General features: G+C 41.1%; 1 protein-coding gene and 1 long non-coding RNA gene across 5 annotated transcripts in view; one reads left to right on the top strand and one right to left on the bottom strand.

The window, feature by feature from the left end:
- The window catches only part of CD200R1 (CD200 receptor 1), a 55,264-nt gene extending 33,091 nt beyond the window's left edge, over positions 1–22,173 (top strand). For 2 of the 4 annotated variants that reach the window (XM_040570347.1, XM_040570341.1), the window contains 3 exons: positions 18,370–18,469; positions 19,428–19,479; positions 20,870–22,173. In XM_040570347.1, the coding sequence (XP_040426281.1) occupies positions 18,370–18,469; positions 19,428–19,479; positions 20,870–20,971 (254 nt within the window). In that variant the 3' untranslated portion in view covers positions 20,972–22,173. Of the gene's footprint in view, positions 396–16,258; positions 16,565–17,318; positions 17,568–18,369; positions 18,470–19,427; positions 19,480–20,869 lie in introns of all 4 variants that reach the window. The other 2 variants (XM_040570349.1, XM_040570360.1) reach the window with 2 other exon arrangements.
- Positions 1–22,340, bottom strand: part of LOC121076257 — a 118,750-nt gene that overhangs the window by 31,860 nt on the left and 64,550 nt on the right. The window lies entirely within an intron of this gene.

The raw sequence follows: 22,340 nt of genomic DNA, 5'->3' as shown, positions 1-22,340 counted from the left end.
GTGCTGCAGGGTTTATCTTCACTCATCAGCCTCCTGAAGAGAGCCAATGAACGGAAGGCAGAGCTGTTCAGTCTGTTTCCTCAGCGTTCGCCTAGGCTCTCAGCACAGGAAGCCTAGTGCTCTCAAAAGTCAGAAGGAGGAACCTCTCCAGTTTTGAGGAGCCAGGCAGTCAGGAGAGGAGTGGGGAAGGGGGGGAAGAGAAACACTCGCCTTGGCTACTGAGGATGCACTGGCGGTCAAGAAATATGCCCCATGACCACAGCTAGGTTGGCAGTGGGACGGATGGAGTGACGGAGCCGCTTGAGCCATGAAAAAAGGAGCTGACATGAAGATTGCTGGAAAGGCTGCGTGTATTTTCATGCTGCTCACCATCACCAAGCTCACAAGAATAACGGGTGAGTCTAACTGTTCTCTGGGACTGATCAGCTGTCAGGGTGGAAGAAAGGGAAATGTGCACAAATCTTTTCTTCCCGTAAGGGCTATGTGTCATGTTATGACTTTCTTTAGTTGTTAAAAATTACGGAGCACAATCAAAACATGCTTCCCAAATATCTATTCCTGCTTTTCTTTTCTCAGTGGTCACAAGGCTGCCAGTCATTATCCCCGTGACTTCTACACAGGCAATTATTTAGTGACTCGTAGCTATAATGTACCGCTAGTCACAGATAGCCTATTTACTAAGAGCACTAAATCCACATCCTCTGAGAAACTGATCCATTTGACCTATTAAAAACATGCCCAGGAAAGCGTTTGTGAATGTGAAGCTTTTGACCATGAGGTTTCTGCTGAGGAGAGGTGGTAGACACTACGGAACAGGGCAGGGATCTCGTGTCTTTCTTAGGAGTGGTGGAAGATCACTGGTCTGCTGATAGCCGGGAGCAGTTTCTGCAATTTCATTCTGAGGCTAATGGAATGATTGCTATCAAGCACGGGCAGGGCTTTGGCACCAAAGATAGTGACATTCCTAACCCTTTCTAACTCTGTCTATTAGTGTAGTTGGCTTAGTTTTAATATATTCTAGCTATGACAGTTAACGTCTCCTAGATATTGTTCATTTGCATTTCTAGAGCTTGTGCTCTTTCAGATGCCATGCAGCAGTCCAGGGACTTGCTCATGTAATTTGAGTAGCAGTTCCAGAAACCTAAACTGCCAGCTAGGGACATCTCTGAATAACATGTAACATGCTTATATCCATTACTATTATGGACAAGTAGAACTAAGCTGCATGGACATGAAATATTTCATTACACTTGGACAGAAGATACTATCCTTAAAAATATTAAAATATACAGATATTTTTAAGCAAAATGGATACAGTTATTGTTGTCAGTGAGGGAACACCTGCCTGTAGTGCGTTTGGCAGATCAAACAAGGGATCCAAAATTATAATCTCAGTGCCACCCATTGAAAAAAATTGAAATCTTCACACACGTTTATTAAACTCTGCATTACTAAACTCACAGCAGGCACACTAGAGGTTAAAAAAAAAATTCCCTTCCCATGTCCCCATTCTTCCAGTAAAGAAATTATCTGAGAAGAATACCAAGGAACCATCTCAAGGTCATACACACGGGTTATGGTAGCATCAGACACAGTCTATGCTTTTGAGTACAGCTGCTCAAAAAGTAAAGGAGTATGGACATGTCACAAAATGTTGAAGAAAATGGGGGAGACAAAGGAGAACTCTACTGGCAACATTTCTTTTTAAAATGGGACTTTGCTGGAAATATTAAAAAAATCTAATGCCAAAAAAAGTTCTCTTTTTCATCCAGAAGACAATTGGATTTTAACCTCTTGGTGTCTTGAATCAATGATATTCCCCTTCAAAGAACACACAAAAACGATGTGTTGAAATCTAACTTCATGTTTGAACCTCACCCCTCCAAAACAAACAGCACACTTTTGATGGGAAGTTCTTAGCTAAGGCTGTTTTTAAACATGTTTCCTTCAATATTATTGTGATGGTTCTCAGCAAGGTGTAGTGACGAGGTTTTTCCCTTAGAGATCACAGGCCAGATATGTTAAGATGATCTAGTGTGTGTTCTCTATCCAGAGAAGTTTAATGTTGTATGAAGCTCGAAGGAACTATGCTCTCCTTCTGAAGACCAGAACAAGCTACTGTGAATGAAATAAGGTCATGCAAAAACTCTTGTGCATAACCAGGCTTTACCTGCATTAGTGTTTTCCTTAACATATCTTTAATACGTTGCCTTGTGTGCCTTGGTCAGTTTTTACAACTGAGGAAGGGGCAGCACCTTCATGATTGTTGTGTCTAGATCGGTCCCCAGGCAGAGCTGGGTAGTATGCTATCGAAGCCGCGGGTGCACGATCTGTACTACCAACCCTTCTGTAAGAATCCTCATAGGAGCAGCAGTGGAAAAGACTCAGAATTAAAAACTTTTAGGTAAAACTTTGAAGACTTTTCTTAGTTTAACTAAATAAATAAGACACCTTGTGGTTGTGTGCATACTCCAAAGGAAAGGGGATAAGGGAGGGCGAGTTTTTCCATAGGAGGTTCATACAATTAAACTCTTTTTATCGGAGTAACATTTGCAATGTTCAGCTGTGTAAGTCCTGGATCTGTAGTACTATCTTGTGACAATAGATATGACAGTGTGCTTCAGAGGAAGCACAAAGAAATCTGTTGTCAGTAATGAGATGTGATTCTCTATGTTAGCTCAGTTTTACCAAGAGTAAAAAACTGAAAACAATGGCATTGCCTCAGTGCTGAAATTAGAGTGAGGTGAATAACAGTGAATTGGAACTTCAGAGCAACCTGTCTATAGTACAATTTCACCCAGATACCTAACTTTCTTGAATGCAACTGCGTTCACTTAGCTTCTTCCCTTAAAAAAAAAAAAACTTTTAATTTCTTCTTCACTAGTGTTACTACACTAGTGTGTTTTACTGCCTTCTTATTTCCACTGTCTTCGGGTGTTTCAGTGCTCTTGTCTCTGTTGCCTCCTATTCTAGTTTACTCTGGAATCTTGCTCCTGATATAAAAATCGTAGGCTAAAAAACAATTTTGGTAAATATACATTTGTCTCGATTTCACTATTGCTCTGCTGCTCCTTTGGTTTTATGTACTAGGATTATTTTGTCTCTCCTTTTAAACTAAAAACACCTGAATCACAACAACCTGTTTTTCTTACACAAACACTTAAAACAGAACTCCATACTATTAAATTAAGCAAAAAAAATTCTCAGAAGTCATCTAAATCGCCCTAATACAATCTTCAAAGCATGTTCATGTGACATAACATTTTACTTTGATATGGTCCAAACACGATGTCTAAAGGTGTCTAGTTTCAGAACCCCAGAAACGGGGGAGTTCGGTTTTTGCAAGTACACCGCATACTCTATGACTATAAAGCAGATTTTCTTTAATTGGTAATGCACTTACAGATGTACATTCTACTTAATACTCATAGCTGATATATTTTGTATATAGAAGTACAATCTTTCATAAGAATAAAGCGTAGGGAATCTTCTTATGCTGCTGCCTTATCTTTGTATTGAGTAAGAAAAGGCTAGAAAAAAAATTACAGTGCTAAAGCTGAACACTAAGCAAGGTGTGACTGAGATTCTAACTATAGAAAAGTGAAGTCATTAGTGTGTTTTCACAGCAGTCCCTTATCTGCTCTCTGGAAAGTATGAAAAAGAGGGCATACAACCCACCATTTGCAGTCAGTGCTCTATTTTTGTTTGGAATAACAGGAAAATGCCACTTAAGCATAAATAAACATTATTTTTTTTTGTCTTCTCATGAGGAAGAGAGTAGAAAGTCAAATTCAGCATGCAGAACAGAGTATAAAACACTCTGTATCTGTTTCTGTAGTGGGAAGTGTCCAGAGGGTCTTTGCAGTTTGTTACACAGGGCATCACAGTGCTACTCTGAAAGAAATACTACCCAAACCGCTTTGGCATACAGTGTAAGCCCCTTCTCCTCTCATCTGTTCCAGCTCACATTCTGCAAGGATAAAGATCTACTCACCCGGCACACAGAGGCTGCTATAGGAAGTTTTAAGTTAACAGCCAGAGTCATATAAAATACAACAGCTTGTTAAGTTCAGCGTTGATTTATTATTGGTTGAGGATTTGGGCAAAGGTGTTAATTCTGCAAGCTAGATGATTCCAACACATCATTTAAACATTAAGTCCTCCATTAGAGAAGCATACCTATCCTTTTGTTCTATAAAGCCATGTTTTTATTGAGACATAGCCCTTTTGCTCAAGGTTAGAAACACAGCCTCAAGAAAGGACCCTTAAATCATTGCATCAAATCATTTTTGCAGGCATTGTATCATGAAACACTTCTCAATTTATTGTAATAACTATTTTCATTGTTATTACATTTTGAGCTGATGGATTTCAATGGACATCTACCATCCACTCATCAAGGCTACCAGGTTCTTTTTCTGTGACATTTCCCTTCCTTATATTAATAATACCATATACTTTCTGCCTTCAGCAAATTTCCTCACACACTCTTGACACAAATGCCAATGCCATTATTAAGAATGTTAAACAGAATTAGTATAAAATGTGTCTACTGAAAAACATTATTAGCAAGCTACCTTCAACCTGACACTTCCTTTCAACACTGCCTTTTGCTTTCTCTCCTTGATACAGTTTTTACCCATCATACTTCTCTCCAATTACCCCTCCTTTCTTTGGCTTAATTTACAATTTTTGAGAGGACACTGTATCAAACCTCATCTCCAACTAGGTGAGATTTAACATCATTCCTTTGCCTACAAAACCAGCTGTTTTGAATTACTGCTTGAAAGGACACTGAAGAAAGCTAAAGAGCACGAGAAGATCATAGAAACATTAAGAACTAGTATTTGGCAACTGCAAAGGTATATTCCATCTTGAATGTGAAGACTGAAACCTTGGGTTCTTTATGAAGTTCTGCCAGTGTGCACAGCTCTCTGCAACATATAAAGCCACTTCCTGATATTAAAGTTTGAAATCTAAAAGAATTCCAGCCATGCTGCAGACAATTCATATTGAAAAACTAGAGTTTACAGTGAAAAAGTGTTGTTTTCTGGCTGTGTTTTAAATTTGCCATTTGAGTTTGGATGAGACAGCAGAAAAGAGACTGACACTGCAAAGGACACTAATGGTGGCAAAAGAGAAACGGGTTACAAGGAGAACAAAAGAAGAATTTGAGTGTGAGGAAGAATGGAATTTCTGAAGATGGGAAAAAGGCCTAAATAAAATGAAATGGGAATAGAATACATTTTCAAGGAATAATGACAAATACGGGTAAAAGAGTATTAGAGGGAAACTAACAATAAAACTGTAAGTTTCTTATTGTGTCCAATGCTGCCCTTTTAAAGATGCATTGTCACTGAAAAAGCTGTGATTGCAGCTTCAGGAGTCTGAGTCACATCAACTCAGGGCAGCTGGTTCATGTATTTCTATCACGAAACTCACAGCACTCTAACTACTTACTACTCATCCAGTGTGCGGGGCAGATTTTCAGCCTGTACTCCATCCTGTGCTGTTGTGGCTACATTTCCAGAGTCACAAAGCTGCCACATAAAATACTCTGACAGTACTTTAGCAATTTCTACCCTAGTACAAAGCCTTTCTATTTGTTTATCTTTCTCCTCATTCCAGACAAGGCTTGCTAGGTGGTCACAGGCACTCTGTAGTGGTAGAAGGAGAATGCAGAGCTCAGCCTATTCTATCTGGCCTCTTCCAAGCATCCGGTACTGCCTTTTCGATTATAACTTGCTATGACTCATATAATATATTCATTCCAAGATACAGTTAGTCATTTACTTGTGGTATAATCACTGTTTCAGTTCATTTTACCTCTAAGTTTAAACTGCGGGGGCGAGGAGGGGGGATGCACCAAAATGCTACTGTAGATTGTTACTGCAAGAAATAAAGACACAAGAGAATTACGTCTGAGAAAGTAAAGAAGTCTCTTTACAGTGTGAAAAAACTCTTTTAACAGCTGAATTTCTAAAGAAGCTGTCATGGAACTTGAGTCATTCTGGGGGTAAGAAAAGGTTTTACTGTGGGTTAAAACCTGCTATAAAGAATAACAGAGGCTGGAAATCTTTCCTACTTGAAAGGAATCAAAAGCACTTTCAAGCTGTGTAGCTGTCTGATTTTTCAGTGATTCCCCTGAAAAATTTAGTGGTTTCACAATCAAATTTTCCTGTTTTTGAAATATTTCTTTCTCCTATTACTGTGTGAAAAACTCTGAGAAACAGGAGAGATGACTAAGTGACACTGTAAAGGAACTGGTGTAACTAGTTATCCACAAGAGCTGTCAAACACACTACAGAAACCATGTTAGAAAAACAGGGCAATTTTTCCCCAAATCTTTTTTTCAATTACAGTAATCTTAGCGTGACAACAGTAACCAGAACATTTCTGAAACACAAATACGAGCTCCTGGGTTGAGTGCGTTTTTTCCTGAGTGAGGATATGTCCACTTTCAAAGATGAAACTGGAATCTGTCAGTGCACTGGAATGTGCACTCAATGCACTAGAACAGAGCTCGAGAACCCCCTCAAACATCTCTTAAAATCTTCTTCAGCAGTCAAGGGAAGACACTGAAGGGTGACATAACATTAGTTGTATTTTAATTAGGTTAACTTCAGAGACTGGAGTCAAATTAGAAGACTTTGGACTGAAGACCTCCAACCCTATCTAGCTGTAACCTGTCAGAGGAGTCCCCAAAGATAAACAAGCTTACACTGAATTTATGTCAATAACCAGAATGGATTGGTTCAGCTTGGAGCTGTACAGAGCTCCCTGAACCTAACTTGTCTATTTTCTACATCTGTATGACTGACAGCTTGTTCTCCTGGGCTCTGCACTTTCTGACAAACAGAATAAATGATTGCCGTTTTCCATTGTTCACTCATTTGTGAAGAATAAGATTGAAAATGAGAAGTTATTTACAACAAATGTGTAGATATATGATTCTTCATATCATCTCTCCTGTGTAGAACAAAATAGTTAACAGGGCTGACCTTTGATTATCATCATTCACTTATCACTGCACTGAGATGAGCTTGATAGGTCACACCTCTTCAATTTTCTTATTCTTTGCAGACCCACAGAGAGCGAGGCCTTTGCTGCATTGGTTATCCCCTTTTTAATTTGCAGCATGCTGTTAGTTCAGCTCAGCTCAGCTCAGCTATAACATGGGATTTCACCTTTAGAGAAGAAGCTGTGCAATGTAGTGGGTTGTTTCCAAGCCATCATTCAAATAGATAAATGCTGACGTTTGTGGCATATATGCCCTGATTCTATGGGTCTTGAAGTAATCAGCCATCACAGAAGAAACTTCAGCAATTGACCTTCAGCCATTTTACAGAATGAAAGCACCATTCCAGAAAACAGCGGTGTGGTGACTGGTCTGACTTTTAACACTTGCAGCATTGAACATTTACTCTTTAGGAGTGGAATAGGTTTGTTTGTTTAGTTTGCCTGCACAGCAGACACAAGTCCTTTATGCTTAGTTAAATTCCTGGAAGAAAGGGGAGATGGTGTCCTCCCTCAGAGCTGCTGAGCTCTACCTAAGAGTGCAGACTGGGGCAGGCAGCAGAAAGGTGAAGAAGGCAGACTGGGGAACAGACTCTTGCAAAAGGTTTGGTTGGAACAGATCCACAAGAAGTCACAGATGTGATGGTAAAAGGGGACAAGAAAAGGGCATGTGGAGTCTTTGTGTGGCCTGAGAAGCCACTGAAAGCTGGTGGACTAGAAAAAAGGACTAGGGGAAAGAAGGCATTTTGTAAAGGCATGGAGAACAGGAAAGATTTATTTTCAGGCCTTTTCATTCAATGAGTATAGCCAGCAATTGTGAGTTACCTAAAGAGCTATCACTTCCTAGTATATTGGTTAATGTTCTAATGAAACATATGTTTAGAGATTAGAAGGCTTTTGGAATACTCACTAGGAGGAAAAGGTGTGGCATGTCCAACTTCAGCCCTTGACTAAAATGAGGTGATTCTCTGAATCTGTGAGGTCCTATCAACATTTCCAAACTAAAGTAGAGCTATGGCTGACTAGGAAGAATAGGATAGGGGCGAGGATAATTTCCATTTAAAGAACTGCCTTTGTGCTGGCTGATCCCCTAGCTATTTGCGGACTCATTCCTGAGCACAAACATTTTGGACTATCTTTAAATAAAGCTAACTCTGTGGTAAAAAACAGCAAGTCTTGACATCTCGTTAGACTGACTTAGCTTGAAATCCTTTTTTTATCAGAAACTGTTACAAAAATGGCTGTTCTTTATAAGCTCCTGTTCAGTAGATTTTTGTCAAGTATTACCCATACCCAGTCTTAATTTGCTTGTAAGCTACGAGATTTTAGGTCACCCAGTTCAAAATCTTAGATTATCTGAACTTGGTACTACGCTTTGGGGTAAAAGAAAGCAGAGCTCCATTTTTGCATATGCTTTCTTGAGAGACTGCAAATATGCTGGACTATTTCTGCATCAGGTGATAATGTGAATGAGTGTCTATAGGAATGGAAGTACTGTACCTATCCACACGGCTGACAAGTAGGGCTAATGAGTTTGGGTTGGAAGGGACCTTAAAGACCATCCAGTTCCAACTCCTTTGCGAGGTTGCCCAAAGCCCCATCCAGCCTGGCCTTGAACACCTCCAGGGTTGGGGCATCCACAGCTTCTCTGGGCAGCCTGTGCCAGTGCCTCACCACCTTCTGAGTGAAGAATTTTCTCCTAACCTCTAATCTAAATCTCCCCTTTTTTAGTTTAAAACCATCCCCCCTTGTCCTGTCATTATCTCCCTGAGTAAAAAGTTCCTCTCCTTCTTTTTTACAACCCCCCTTTTAAGTACTGAAAGGCTGCCATGAGGTCTCCCCGGAGCCTTCTCTTCAGGCTGAACATCCCCAGCTCTCTCAACCATTCTTCATAGGAGAGGTGCTCCAGCCCTCTGATCATCTCTGTGGCTTTCCTCTGGACCCGCTCTAACAGCTCCACATCTTTCTTGTGCTGGGGGCTCCAGACCTGGACGCAGCACTCCAAGTGGGGCCTCACAAGGGCAAAACAGAGGGGCTCAATCACCTCGCTTGGCCTGCTGGCCACTCCTCCATTGATGTAGCCCAGGATGCAGTTGGCCTTCTGGGCTTCAAGCACGCATTGCTGGCTCGTGTCAAGCCTTTCATCCACCAGAATGCCTAAGTCCTTCACCTCAGGGCTTCTCTCAATGAGTTCTTCTCCCAGTCTGTGCTCATGTCTAGGACTGCCCCAACCCTATTGCAGCATAGAATCATAGAATCATAGAATATCCCCAGTTGGAAGGGACCCATAAGGATCATTGAGTCCAACTCCTGGCACTGCACAGGTCTACCCAAAATTTTAGACCATGTGACTAAGTGCACAGTCCAAATGCTTCTTAAATTCAGACAGGCTTGGTGCAGTAACTGCTTCACTGGGGAGCCTATTCCAGTGTGTGACCACCCTCTTGGTGAAGAACCTCTTCCTGATGTCTAGCACCTTGCACTTGGACATTTTGAACTTCATTAGGTCCACTAGGGTCCATTTATCTAGCTTGTCCAGGTCCCTTTGGGTGGCATCCCTTCATTCTGTTGTATCAACCACACCACTCAGCTCAGTGTTGTCTGCAAACTTGCTGAGGGTGCACTTGATCCCACTGTCTATGTCATTGATAAAGATATTAAACAGTACCAGTCCCAAGAAAGACCCCTGAGGGACACCACTCGTCACTGGCCTCCACCTGGATATAGAGCCATTGACTACAATACTCTGGCTGCAGCCATCTGGCCAACTCCTTGTCCACAGGATCATCCACCCTTCAAACCCATATCTCTCCAATTTAAAGATGAGGATGGCATGTGGGACCATGTCAAAGGCCTTACAGAATTCCAGGTAGATGACATTGGTTGGTCTTCCCTTGTCGACTGATGCAGACACTCCATCTTAGAAGGACACCGGATTGGTCAGGCACAATTTGCCCTTGGTGAAGCTGTGCTGGCTGTCTCGGATCACCTCCTTGTCCTGCATGTGCCTTGATATTGCTTCCAGCAGGATCTGTTACATGATCTTCCCAGGCACAGAGATGATTATCACTGATCTGTAGTTCTCTGGGTCTTCCTTCCCACCCTTTTTAAGAATGGGAGTGATGTTTCCCTTTTTCCACCCACCGGGGACTTTGCCTGACTGACTGAACTTTTCAAATATGATGGAGACTGGCTCAGCAACTCCATCAGCCGGTTCCATCAGGACCCTGGGATGCATGTCATCGGGCCCCATGGGCTTGTGCCTCTTCAGTTGCATCAGGTGGTCTCCAACCTGCTCTTCCCTCACAGTGGGAAAATTTGCTCCCCCAGCCCCCACCTAGAGGTTTGGGGAAATGAGAGATGTGGGAAGCCTGACTGGCAATGAAGATTGAGGCAAAGAAGTTGTTGGGTACCTCAGGATTCTCTATGTCTGTCGTTACCAGTTCTCCTTTATTGTTTATCAGAGGGGGAACTCTCTTCTTGGCCTTTCTTTCCTGACCAATGTACCTGTAGAATCCCTTCTTGTTGTTCTTTGCATCCCTTGCCAAGCTCAGTTCCATCTGTGCCTTGGCTTTTCTGATCCCATCCCTGCACATCCAGGCAGCATCCCTGTGCTCTTTCCAGACCACATGTCCCTGCTTCCACTGCCTGTGTATTTCCTTCTTACAACTCAGTTTGACCAGCAGGTCCTTGCTCAGCCATGCTGGTTTCCTGCCTTCCCTGCTTGATTTCTTATACATGGGGATGGAGAACTGTTGTACCCTAAGAAAATTATCTTTAAAGAGTTGCCAGCTCTGATCAGCTCCTCTGACCCTAAAGACAGTATCCCATGGGGTCTCATGCACTAGGTCTTTAAACAGATGGATATTCACTCTTCAGAAATTCAGGGTCCTGTCTTTTCTCTTTGCCAGACTCATATTCCCCAAGATCACAAACTCAACCAGGGTGCTGTCACTGCAGCCCAGACTGCCTCTGATCTTGACCTCTTTAATGAGTTCAAATGAATTGAAAGACATTTAAAATGATATTGCTCTAAGATGTAAATGAAAGCATACACCATTAAACAAGCACAAGATTGTCACTTGTGGTCACTATTTGCAAACATTAGCTAAAAAAAAAAAACACCAGCCCCAACACAGAGTCTGTTTGAAGGCTTAGGTTTGCTTAGTTATTTTTAGATGAGGTCAGACATACTGACGGTATGACTCGGAGCTCTGAGGCACTTGGCAGTGCTAAACTGGCAGAGGAAACAATTTGTTTGCCAGTTTTTGGAGACACTCATAGAACTCCCATCCAGAACTCATCATGAGACAAAAGGCTTCTTTCAGTTCCTTTCCTGGTAAAATCATCTGAGTTTAAAACATGCACCTCACATTTTCTTGCAATGCCATTTAGAAAAAAAAAAAAGTCCTTTAAATACAGTGGAACCATGTATCACAGAATACTGTTGACAATTGAATTAAGAAAACAAGCATTTGTGAGGCTGGTGGATAATTTGTGTATCAGAAAATAATGTAAATAAATAGCACTTTTCATTTTCAGCAATGCTTGGAAACACTAACCAACGAATCCTGGCAGTAATGAGCAGCAGAAAGCTAAGTATTATTCCCTTTATTTAGTAAAAATGGGAAGTGAATGGCTTCAGTGATATACTATCCCCACATACTTGTCCTCTTCTAACAGAAAACAAACAAACAAAACCAACAAATTATCGGAATTACACTCTGATTTACATGTTGTACAGCTGGAGTAACTAAGATTTTACAGCACTATACTGTGTACTGTACTATGGGGCAATATTGCAGCTACATTTCCTACCAGTCTGCAGGAGCTAGGTCTAGGTTTGGAAAGGTCTTCACCCAAACGATACTTAATCCTCGAAATGAAAAAGCAAAAACCTTTAAGGGAATCTGTAAGTAGCTAAAATGCAGTGAACTATGTTAATTTTGCACGTTAGAAAACATTTCCCAAGAAGTTAGTTAAACAGTAGGAAAAGTGGTTGGGCTGGAATGATTCATTCACGTGGGTTCCAAAAGAAAATGAGGCAGCAGACAATACTCTTAAGGTAGAACATATTATTGTTTTCTCAAACAGACTAATAGTAATGATTTGACTAATATTTTAAAGTTGGTGCTCATAATGACTATTTCTTATAGTGTGGTGAATGTTCAGGAACTGGGCTTTACATTGTGCTGGCAGAGGTAATGGAATTCCAGCTCTAGGTAGTGGACAGAGAAACACAGCAAGGTCAGGTCTGGGGAAGATTTTGACAAAAGTTTAATTATGCAAAACTTAGGTCTTCTAATCCTTTGCATTTAGAATATACTAGAATAGAATAGAACAGAACAGAGTAGTTCCATTGGAAGGGATTTTCAGAGACCACCTAGTCCAACTGCCTGCCCACTTCAGCGCTAATCAAAAGTTAAAAGATGTTATTGAGGGTATTATCCAAATGCCTCTTGAACACTGACAGGCACGGGGTATCCACCACCCTGCTAGGAAGCCTACTCCAGTGTTTGACCACCGTCATGGGAAAGAAGTTTTCCCTAACGTCCAGTCTGACCCTTCCCTGGTGCAGCTTTGTGCTGGTCCTGTGCATCCCTGTCATCAGTGACCAGGAGCAGAGACCAGCACCTCCTCTGCGCTTCCGCTCCTCAGGGAATTGCAGAGGGCTGTGGGGTTGCCTCTCAGCCTCCTTTTCTCCAGACCGGACAATCCAGGTGTGCTCAGCCTCTCCTCACAGAACATGCGTCCAGCCCTTTCACCAGCTTTGTTGTCAGTAGAAGTTCCCAACTGAACTTCCAATTGATTCATTAATTTACCTGCCTGAGAGAGGTTTTATGTTTTTTTTTTTAAGTAACTTTTTGGAATAATTTATTAAAAAAACTCATTTGTCAGTACAAATCAAGTTGGTTAACTTTTGTTTTCCATCCAGATAAGTGCATGGTTGGAAAGTAGTACTCTGATTATTTCCTCACAAACAGCTGTCTCAGAACACCACTAACACCATCAGACAAAGGCAACAACAGCTCAGGCTTCCACCAGAGGCACAGAGCACTCAGATCAATGACTTCTAGTTCCAAAGGATAATGGTCATCTATTAAAAGAGGAAATTAATGAGGTATAAATGGATGCTATCTTGGATTGCAGCTTGGGTATTAATGCTATTAGCCCATTAATTGTTGCACATATGATTGTGAAAAAGAAAGGTTATTTATCTGTAACAATTACTCTTCAGGTGATTATTTATACAGATAGATACAGTGCTGACTCTTTGGTTACTTGCTTTTTCCTTCAACGGGACCCAAAGAACACAAAAGTCCCATCCCCTCACCAGCTGTTCACACTGGTTTACAACCTGTGCCTCAGGATTTTGTTTTCTCTCAATCTCCAAAGTGCCACACAGAGGAAGGAGGGTGGGCTACGTCTGTAAGTGTAGGCAACGGTCACGAACATACACGGAACTCATCTTAAAAAACACAAGTAACTTTCCTTTCATCTCTGAGTGCTTACTCACATGTATGTTTACTGTGAACAACACCCATCACATAACACTTTATTAAGGAAAAGATCCCATGTGGCTAGTTGAAACAAAGCAAAAGAACCTGCTGTCCCAAATGTGGCATCATGTTGAGAGGTTTCACAGCAGTGTAAGGCTCAAAGAAACAAAGAAAGGAGATATCTTGTGGTTAGAAACCTGACCCCTTGGATGTGTCAGCTGAAGGCACAGGCTGGTTAGGCATCCCAAGTCTGGTCATTATAAAAAGAGCAGGCATGACTGATGTTCAACATGTGCAAAAAAAGATTCAGTCCTGACAGCTTGTGGAAAAAGAAAATCCAGCCAGATTATTGTCTTGACTAAGACAAAATTCAGGGACCCATAGGCAAATAGTAATAGTAATAATAATAGTAATAATGATAAAATGAAGGCAATCCTGATTGTGCAACTTGTCTTAATAAACACAGTACAGAGGAGCCATCAGAGTGGCCTGGCTACTACCCTTCTAATGGCCAATGTGATAACTTCCAGAAAGGACATGCGTACTAAGTCCTGGATTTTTCCATACAGACATCTAGCTTCTTCAAGTACACAGTTCATGGATCATGTAAAGGTAAGGGCAGAAGGCATTGCACGTAACTCCAAGCAAGAGACATCTTTTAAAACCTGAAAGACGAGTCAGTGTCATAGAAAGAAAAAACAAACAAACAAAAAATAAAGAGAATGTGTTTCCAAGCAAATACAAAACAGCATTCAGGAACAAGACACACTACTAGAGAGTCAACACAAATTGATATAACATCTGAGTAAAGTTCCTCTGCAATCTTAGCCTCACAAGCAAGAGGGATAGGGATATGGGCATATTTTATACATTTGAAGCTGCATGCATGGCATAAAGATGGGTAGGACTTATATACATGTCATATGTGGACTGCTGCCAGTCACAGTGTGAGCATGTATGCATTGTGTAGACTCACAGCGTGAATGCATATGATCACAAAAATTCAGAAAATCAAAAGACACCCCTGAGACATAAGACAATAATCTTCTTCTTGCACAAGTATCCCCTGTTGCTATCTGTGCCATGGTCATGTCTGAGAGGCATAGATAAAGCCTTTGCCCACAGTGCTGGATTTTTTATGAATGCAGAAGTAAAAGTTTACTTCCTTGGTTGTAATGGTTCCAGACAAATGCTGTTATGAGATGGACTATATGCAATAGCCACATTTTTACCATTTCAGCACATAGGTGGTAACAGCCGTGAAGAGTTTACACACATTTCTACAAGGATGGAGGGAAAGGAACTCTGATAAGACGTGCAAGCCTAAGTAGCTACTAATCTCCTCCCATTCAGAAGAGATCCAAAGATACAACCACCCACCACCACAAAAGCATCATTATTCCTACCCATCTTCCGCAAGTATTTGTCTATACTGGCACTTCTCAGGTCATGTTGTGATGCTACATTACCTGCAGAGCAGCTCCTTTCAAGATGGCATTAAGAGAGATTAAGAGCTAAAAAACATCCTGGATTTGATGAACGCTTAGTACTATACAAATCACTGAAGACTGAGAATAAGCTTTCTTTGCCTGCTGTAGTACAGTCAGCAAATCCACAATACTAATTATAGGGGACTCATACATGTTACTATTGCTTTTGGATAAATGTTGGATTTTTGTAATGGCTCCATGCTGGGGCAGATGACCTGCCAGTAAGCGTGAGAACAGTAAAATAATCCCAAAGTTGTTAGAAGTCTAATAAAAGAAGGATAAAAAATGTATTCAGTTGAGGAAAAACAGTAAATGTGCTTGCTGTAGTTCCCTTGATTGTAGACAATACCTTAAGAAGAGGAGAAATCTCCTCCAACAGTGCTGGAAGATGAGATAAGTTTGCATTCCTGCTGTCTTATCAGGAGAGTAGAAACCAAAGGACAAGAGGGAATGGCCTCAAGTTGCACCAGGTGAGGTTCGGGTTGGAAATCAGGAGAAATTTCTTCTCAAAAAGAGCAGTTAGACATTGGAACGGGTTGCCCAGGGAGGTGGTGGAGTCACCATCCCTGGAGGTGTTTAAGGAAAGGTTGGATGTGGTGCTTAGGGACATGGTTTAGTGGGTGACATTGGTGGTAGGGGGGCAGTTGGACCAGATGATCTTGGAGGCCTTTTCCAACCTTAATGATTCTAGGATTCTATGAAAGACTTTCTGAGGAATGATTGCCAGTAGAGAATCTGATCCAAGCAGAGAATCTGATTCAAGTGATGAAGCAAAGACAAAGTAGGCCTCAAACCTGGAAAAGTGGCAACTCTACAGAGAGCTTGACAGAGAGCTCAGCTGCATATAGCTAATAAGAGGCAGAAGACTACTAAATACATGCTACCAAGAAATGTTTTAGCCATGAGTAACACACAGGAGGATTTGCCACACTATTCAGATGCTGACTTGCTAAAACCAACGTGCAAGAGCAGGATATCTTCCTCTAATACCTGTTTTATCCACTAAGATGAGCCCCAGAGGGAAACATATTTATGGTTTTGAGAGGGTAGTCTGTAATATCCTACCAGTTCCACAATTCACAGCTGTAATACCAGCTGATAGACAGCTTGTGGATGAGCACAGACAGGGCCTCCCTCTGGAGTGTAACAGTGCTGACATTTCCCTCCGAAGCACAGACCAGAACTCCAAGGCTGCGAGTGATATCCTTGGGCACCTTTTCACACATCCTTCTCCTTCTTTGTCTCCTCCAGGAAACAGAATGGCAGCACAAGTGGGTCACATCGCTGTGATGACCTGCCCTAACAAAACAGATGCAACTATGGTGACGTGGAAAATAAGCCCCAAGATAGGAGGCCCCTGCACCTTGGGATACAGGGCTGATCAGAAAAAGGTGGACAGAACAAACTGCAGTGACAGCATGAACTGTGAATTCAGATCAAACCAGTCTTATGCCCTTGAGATACAGCAAGTGGGAATGGCTGATGAAGGAAATTACAGCTGTGAAGTGGTAACTCAGGAAGGGAATTTCCACCAGATGTACCAGCTGACCGTGCTAGGTAAGGGACTCCTTCCTCATTTCTCTCTTCTCCAAAGGACCACCTCCAGCCCCAGACAGACACAGCTCCTCTCCTCCCACACAGGAGGAAGCGTGCACTGAGAAGAGGAGCTTTCTCAATGGCACTAATGGTCAAGCATGTCATTTAGTAGCTCTGTTTCTTCCCTCTCCTCATTTGCCAAAACCCTTCTCCCTTCTGCTGCCCCTTTCTGCCCCGCAGAGTTACAAGTGATGGGTGTGAAGCAATCCCCAATACGCTAAAGAAGGAGTCTGCATGGGCATTTTGTTTTCCTGTAGTCACTCACTAACACACTACTTTAATATGACAAAAACATGGGAGGGCAACACCTCCGAGTACTGAGACATTGATCAAACACGGGATGTTGTTACCCAGACAGGAAGAACAGCCCCATTTCCTGCTAGCCTGCCATTCAAATCCAGTTTAAGCCACATGCATAAAGGTTGCCTAGGACAAAAGTCTGATTCTGGGTAATTCCCCACCTCCATGTCCAGAGATGCCTCCTCTAATGGTACCTGGCTGTGGTAACTCACCTCAACGTGGGAGAGTTGTCCAAAATGAGGAGAAAAAAAAAAAAAAAAGGCAAATCTTTGTCACTTTGGCACACATTGCTGTGACGGGATGGCACCTCCGACCTGACTGTCCTCTTTTCATGACGTTCCTTTTGGGTAAAGAATAAGAACAGCCTCTGCCAACTGCAGCAACCCTCATGTCTCCCCTTCCTGATGCTTTGCAGTCCCCCCAAGGCTGTCCCTGTACTGCGACAACCACAGGAACCCCGTGTGCGAGGCAGCGGCGGGGAGGCCGGCTGCTGAGATCTCATGGGTCCCTGAGAACAACTCCATGACCAAAGCAGACAGCCACGATAATGGGACAGTGACCGTGCTCAGCAGGTTCACAGCACACAGCACCGACGGGAAGACTGTAACCTGCATGGTGTACCACACAACTCTGAACGAGACCAAGTCCATAGCCTGCTCCTCACGTAAGCTCCCCCTTGTGTGTTCAGCATCCAAAATCCTGCCTAGCCCTCTGTTCACACTCTTGTGCTTTCTAGGTGAATAATCTATGAAAATTATAGAAACCTTCAGTGAAGTCTTATATAGATGAGCGTATCATGCCCTGCCACATGTGCCAAGAAACATCACCAGCTTGTTCATGTTCCAAACACTATTTCCAAATGATTTCTTTCCTAAAAGGGAAGTACATTACTGTGTTAGTATTCTTTTGGTAGTGGGAAAGTTGCAGTAAGCAGCCTCAAAGCAGTCCTGTTCTTACTGTTAACCACATGGAAGCAGAACATCAACAAAATTTGTTGAGATGCAACAGTAAGGTCTCCTGCTTAGATTGTGGTAAGAGAGAGAAAGAGAACCATCTCTTGTGTGGCTAGCAGAAACAAATCACTTAATTCTCAGTAGGGAATGTCTGACACTGTATGGCATTTGGTTTCTGCTTTTTGGTTTGGATTTTTCCTCTTGGAGAACTACACTTGAATTGCAATACTGGGATAAGCTGTGTCCTTGAGAGGGGCTCAGTTATGACTTAGTGAATAAATGTCATGGGTATCCACTGTGGGATTTGAGGGATCTGCTTTTGTCTCTGACACAGACTATATTTGAATTTCTCAGACAGGTTTCATTATTGACTTTCCCTTCTGCCAAAGGGATTTATATTTATTTTACAAGCATGTTGAAAATGTATACGCTAAAGCAACTTTAAACTTATACTGAAATAATAAAGGAACGTAGCAGTGAGAAGACATAATTAAGACTGTGCTTTGTCTTTAGCACAGAGCAACCTTATCCTGTATATATCCATCGCTCTTGGTTTCCTGATCATTATCACCTTCATGGCTGTCATTTACTATTTTAAGCTCCACGGTTGCAGGTATGTACAATAGAGTGCTAAGGAAAACTTGTCTTGTGCTAGCAGAAATCTTTAAGTACTATTTGTGTCTTGAAATCATGATTCTGTCAGTCTGTGCTGCTATGAGTAACTGAATTGACTACATCAAATATTTCTACTTTATACTGCAGACACTGTGCGTTGCACACATCTTCACTGAATAATGCCCCAAGTAAAATATAGATGGTCGGAAATTGGCAGGGAATCCTCAGTGCATTGCCTGCTACACTGAATGGGTGCTCTTCATTCTGACAGGAAAGCAGCAGAGCAAACCTGTTCTTCAGGTACTGCGAGAGCCTGTCAGTGTCTCTCTTGGTCAGACCAGGGGAATGGTTCTGTACCTAAGAAGCTCCATCAAGTGTCAGAGGATTGGCCAGTGCTATCCTGCCATGTCAATGGAAGAGACAGCAGATTTTATCTGTATTTATGAAGAAGCTCCCTGGGTGAAACTGGACTCTAGCCCCTTTAGGCTTTGCTGTGGAAAAGAAAGCAGTTCCAAGAAAAAAAAAATCATTTGTGTAGAGAAAGGCTGAATTAGCACCTGTACTGAACACCTCAGATGCGTTCTATCCCTCCCCTGTTCCAAAACTGTTTTTCTTCCTAACCTTCTCCCTCAAAGGTGAACAATTAGTTCAATACAATTTCAGTAAGGGGGAGTTGGACAATCTTCCAGAGGATTTTGATTTTAACCTGCTTCCACTTAAGCTGCATTTAAGCTCCCCAAAACATCAGAAGACACCCGTAAAGAAAGCCAGGGTGCCACAACTTCAGGATCAAAAGTCAAGGACAGAAAGACATGAGAAGATTTTTAGGCTTTGCTCTTGATAACAAGAAAGAAAAATATTTCATAGGCTTGTGATTAAAGAAGCTCAAAAGACCCCTCAGCAAAGTGTTGTATTGAGGAAGAAATTTGCTTTAATGCTTATTTTCTTTTTTACAGACTCTGTCACAAAACTGAACCTCCTGATACTTCTCTTACACATTCCTTACAGGTAAGGAGAACGATGCAGATTAGACCATCACTAAATCAGGGATCTTCTAAAAGCCCTGAAAACATGGTCAATAAGAGAAACCATTAGATTTTTACTCTTTACTTTCAGCAGATGCTACTCTGTCTTATATGTTTGTCCTTAGCTGTATCTCAGTACAAAACAGAGACTATCATCACCATAATTTTGACGTGGAGCAAACATTAGAGGCATGTTCCAACAACAAAGATTTCAGTAACTGCCATCCTTTATCTTTGTAAGGAACAAGTCCCACCACGTCTCTCTGGTCATATTAGATACACTGTCTACAACTGCTGTACGAACAGTGCTCAGTAAGAGAGGCAATCTTATGGGTTGGGGAATATTAAGAAAACCATTAGTAAACAAAAGGATTAAACAACAAAATTAACAAACCTAGAAAGAGAAAAAAAAAAATCTCTCCCAATGTTCAGAATGATAATGTGCAAATTCTGAAGGCCAGTCTTTATTTTGTTTGGTCAAAATCCAGAAAGAGCCAACTGTACTCAAGACAAAGCATTTCATAAAACAATGGAAGGAGATCTTATGTCCAACACGGTAGATATTCTTGAATTCCCTACGGTGTTACATGCGTCCCATGTAGCTGAGAAATTCACTCATCAGCTCTGTATCTCTGTTCTCTTCTACCAAATATAAATAACAGCATTTCCGTGTAGGGAAGCTGGGACATTTATGCTGTGAAACATCTACATTGTGCATATCTGTATACCTGGAGCACATGCTAGGCTCAAATTTTGTCACCAACTTAAAAAGGCGCTTCAGTTTCTATTTCTGAAATGACTTAGTCACTTCTAATTATTTTCCTTCTTCCTCTTCTGCTTCCCTACCTCTCAATTATTGCTGAAAGACACAGTTGCATTAATGTAAAATAACTGGTTAAGTACCAGTGTTCTTGCTGGCACATCACAAAATTTTCATTAGAATATCTTTAGACTGAAATTGTAGACTGATGGAGGAATCAATCCTGGTCAAGACAATAGCACGTGATTTGCTCTCTACAGAAAGAGATCCTAATACTAAATTCTCCAGATTGAAAATAAGTGAGTGAGAAGGGAAAGAGATAGAAGAGGAAAAGGAAGCACACGAATCAATACTTTAGCTTTATCCATCAAGTCTTTGAAAGAAATAGCAATACAGTTTCTCTGGTAGAAAAAGCAACAGATGGTGTTTTGGTTTGGTTTGGTTGTTTGTTTGTGTGTGCATTGTTTTGTTTTTTTGTTTATGTGGGTCCAAGAAGAATAAAAATTGGAGCATTATTTCCCAGTTACATTCTTCAGTCCAGATGAAAGGCTTGCAAAATCTTGCCAAATTAACCTACTTCCTGTATTCACACTTTTTGGTTTTGTTTTGCTAGGATGACATAACGGAGGTGGAACCTTATACTACTTACGTGCAGAAGGAAAACACAATTTACAACTCAGTGTCAGATCTGACAGTGGGGCAGAATCTTCCGTAAGGACTGTCAACAGCAAAATGCGTGATTCAACAACACTGGAAAAGGGGAGAGACACTTTACAAAAGACTGGTCATAGAAAGAAACTTCTGAGAGGATTTCTTCAGATTCAGGGGCAACATAGCTCACTAGGTCTCTTCAAAGACCTATGCTTATTGATGAGTCTGCACAGCTCTTTCTTCCCATTTTGCCTTTTTCCTTGGGAAAGCAAACAGGTTTCCTGTTTTTCCTTGGGGAAGTTTGACTGACATCAAGCTATAGTTTTTCCCAGAAAAAAAAATGTTGTCATCAGTCTTCCCTTTGCTATTCTTCAATTGGAGATACTAGTTTTGTCAGTCACATGTAGGCATTACTTTGACACATTTGACACTATCTTGCATATGCTTGGGAGATGGGAAGAGTGTTTCAGCTAAAATGAAACACTCTCCAGGCAACAGACACTTTTTTCTAATTTACAAATGACTCACATAAGGTTTTTGAGTATGGATAATCACAGATTTTAACAGATTTTTTGCCAGTTTTAACTGGCAAGAAGTATCAGTAGGGAAGACCTTTCATCTCCCAGTTCAGAAAATTGAAATGAGTGATGAATTTACAAGTTCATCCACTAAAAAAGAGACATCACTAGCATGTTGAATTCACTTGTTAGGTTTCTATTCAGTATTTCCACTAAACATGTTCATTAGGTAGGTCAGATTATTGTTATGATTACTTTTCCCTAAGATTCTCTGAAGGCAGAGTATTCCTCTCTTTCTTAAGAGTATTGGCATTAAGATACGGTAAAAGAATCATGTTACTCAAATCTGGTAAGCTATTTTTAACAGAAACTAACAGCAAATATTTCACAATGAAACAAGTTCAAATGTATCAACTACAACTGTGCAATAATGTACAAAAAGGATAACATTCCTGCTAACTGTTGTCATATTTATTTTTACTACCACGACTGAAGATATTTTCATTCATATGTCTAGATCTTTTATTGATATTTTTAAATGTACTTGCAAGCTCACTTTGTTGTATGTAAATTAGCTTGTATATCTTAATGTGTCTCATGTTAAGGTGACTTCTCACCTTCCCAAAATATTCCTTGGGAATAAGTCAAATAAATTGTTCTCTATATACTAGTGTTTCTCAAACTTTTTGGATTGATGCCTTACTACCTAAATTATGAACTGGCTTTACAGTAATAATAAAGAGATCCATCTGTAAACTTCTGTTTACTGCCTTTTATTTCAGTATTTTAAAATACCGACTGAGTACTTGACCTGATGGTAGGACTGGAAGAACTGGATTCTTCCTTTAGACCATAGAAATCTCTTTGCCACCCGTTGCTAGAGCTCTCTTTTGAGATAGCCTCCTGAGAGCTATG

Source organism: Cygnus olor, chromosome 1 (assembly GCF_009769625.2).
Source record: "Cygnus olor isolate bCygOlo1 chromosome 1, bCygOlo1.pri.v2, whole genome shotgun sequence".
Taxonomy (NCBI): Eukaryota; Metazoa; Chordata; class Aves; order Anseriformes; family Anatidae; genus Cygnus; species Cygnus olor.
The sequence above is the reverse complement of the archived record's forward strand: the minus strand, read 5'-3'. Positions and strand labels throughout refer to the sequence as shown.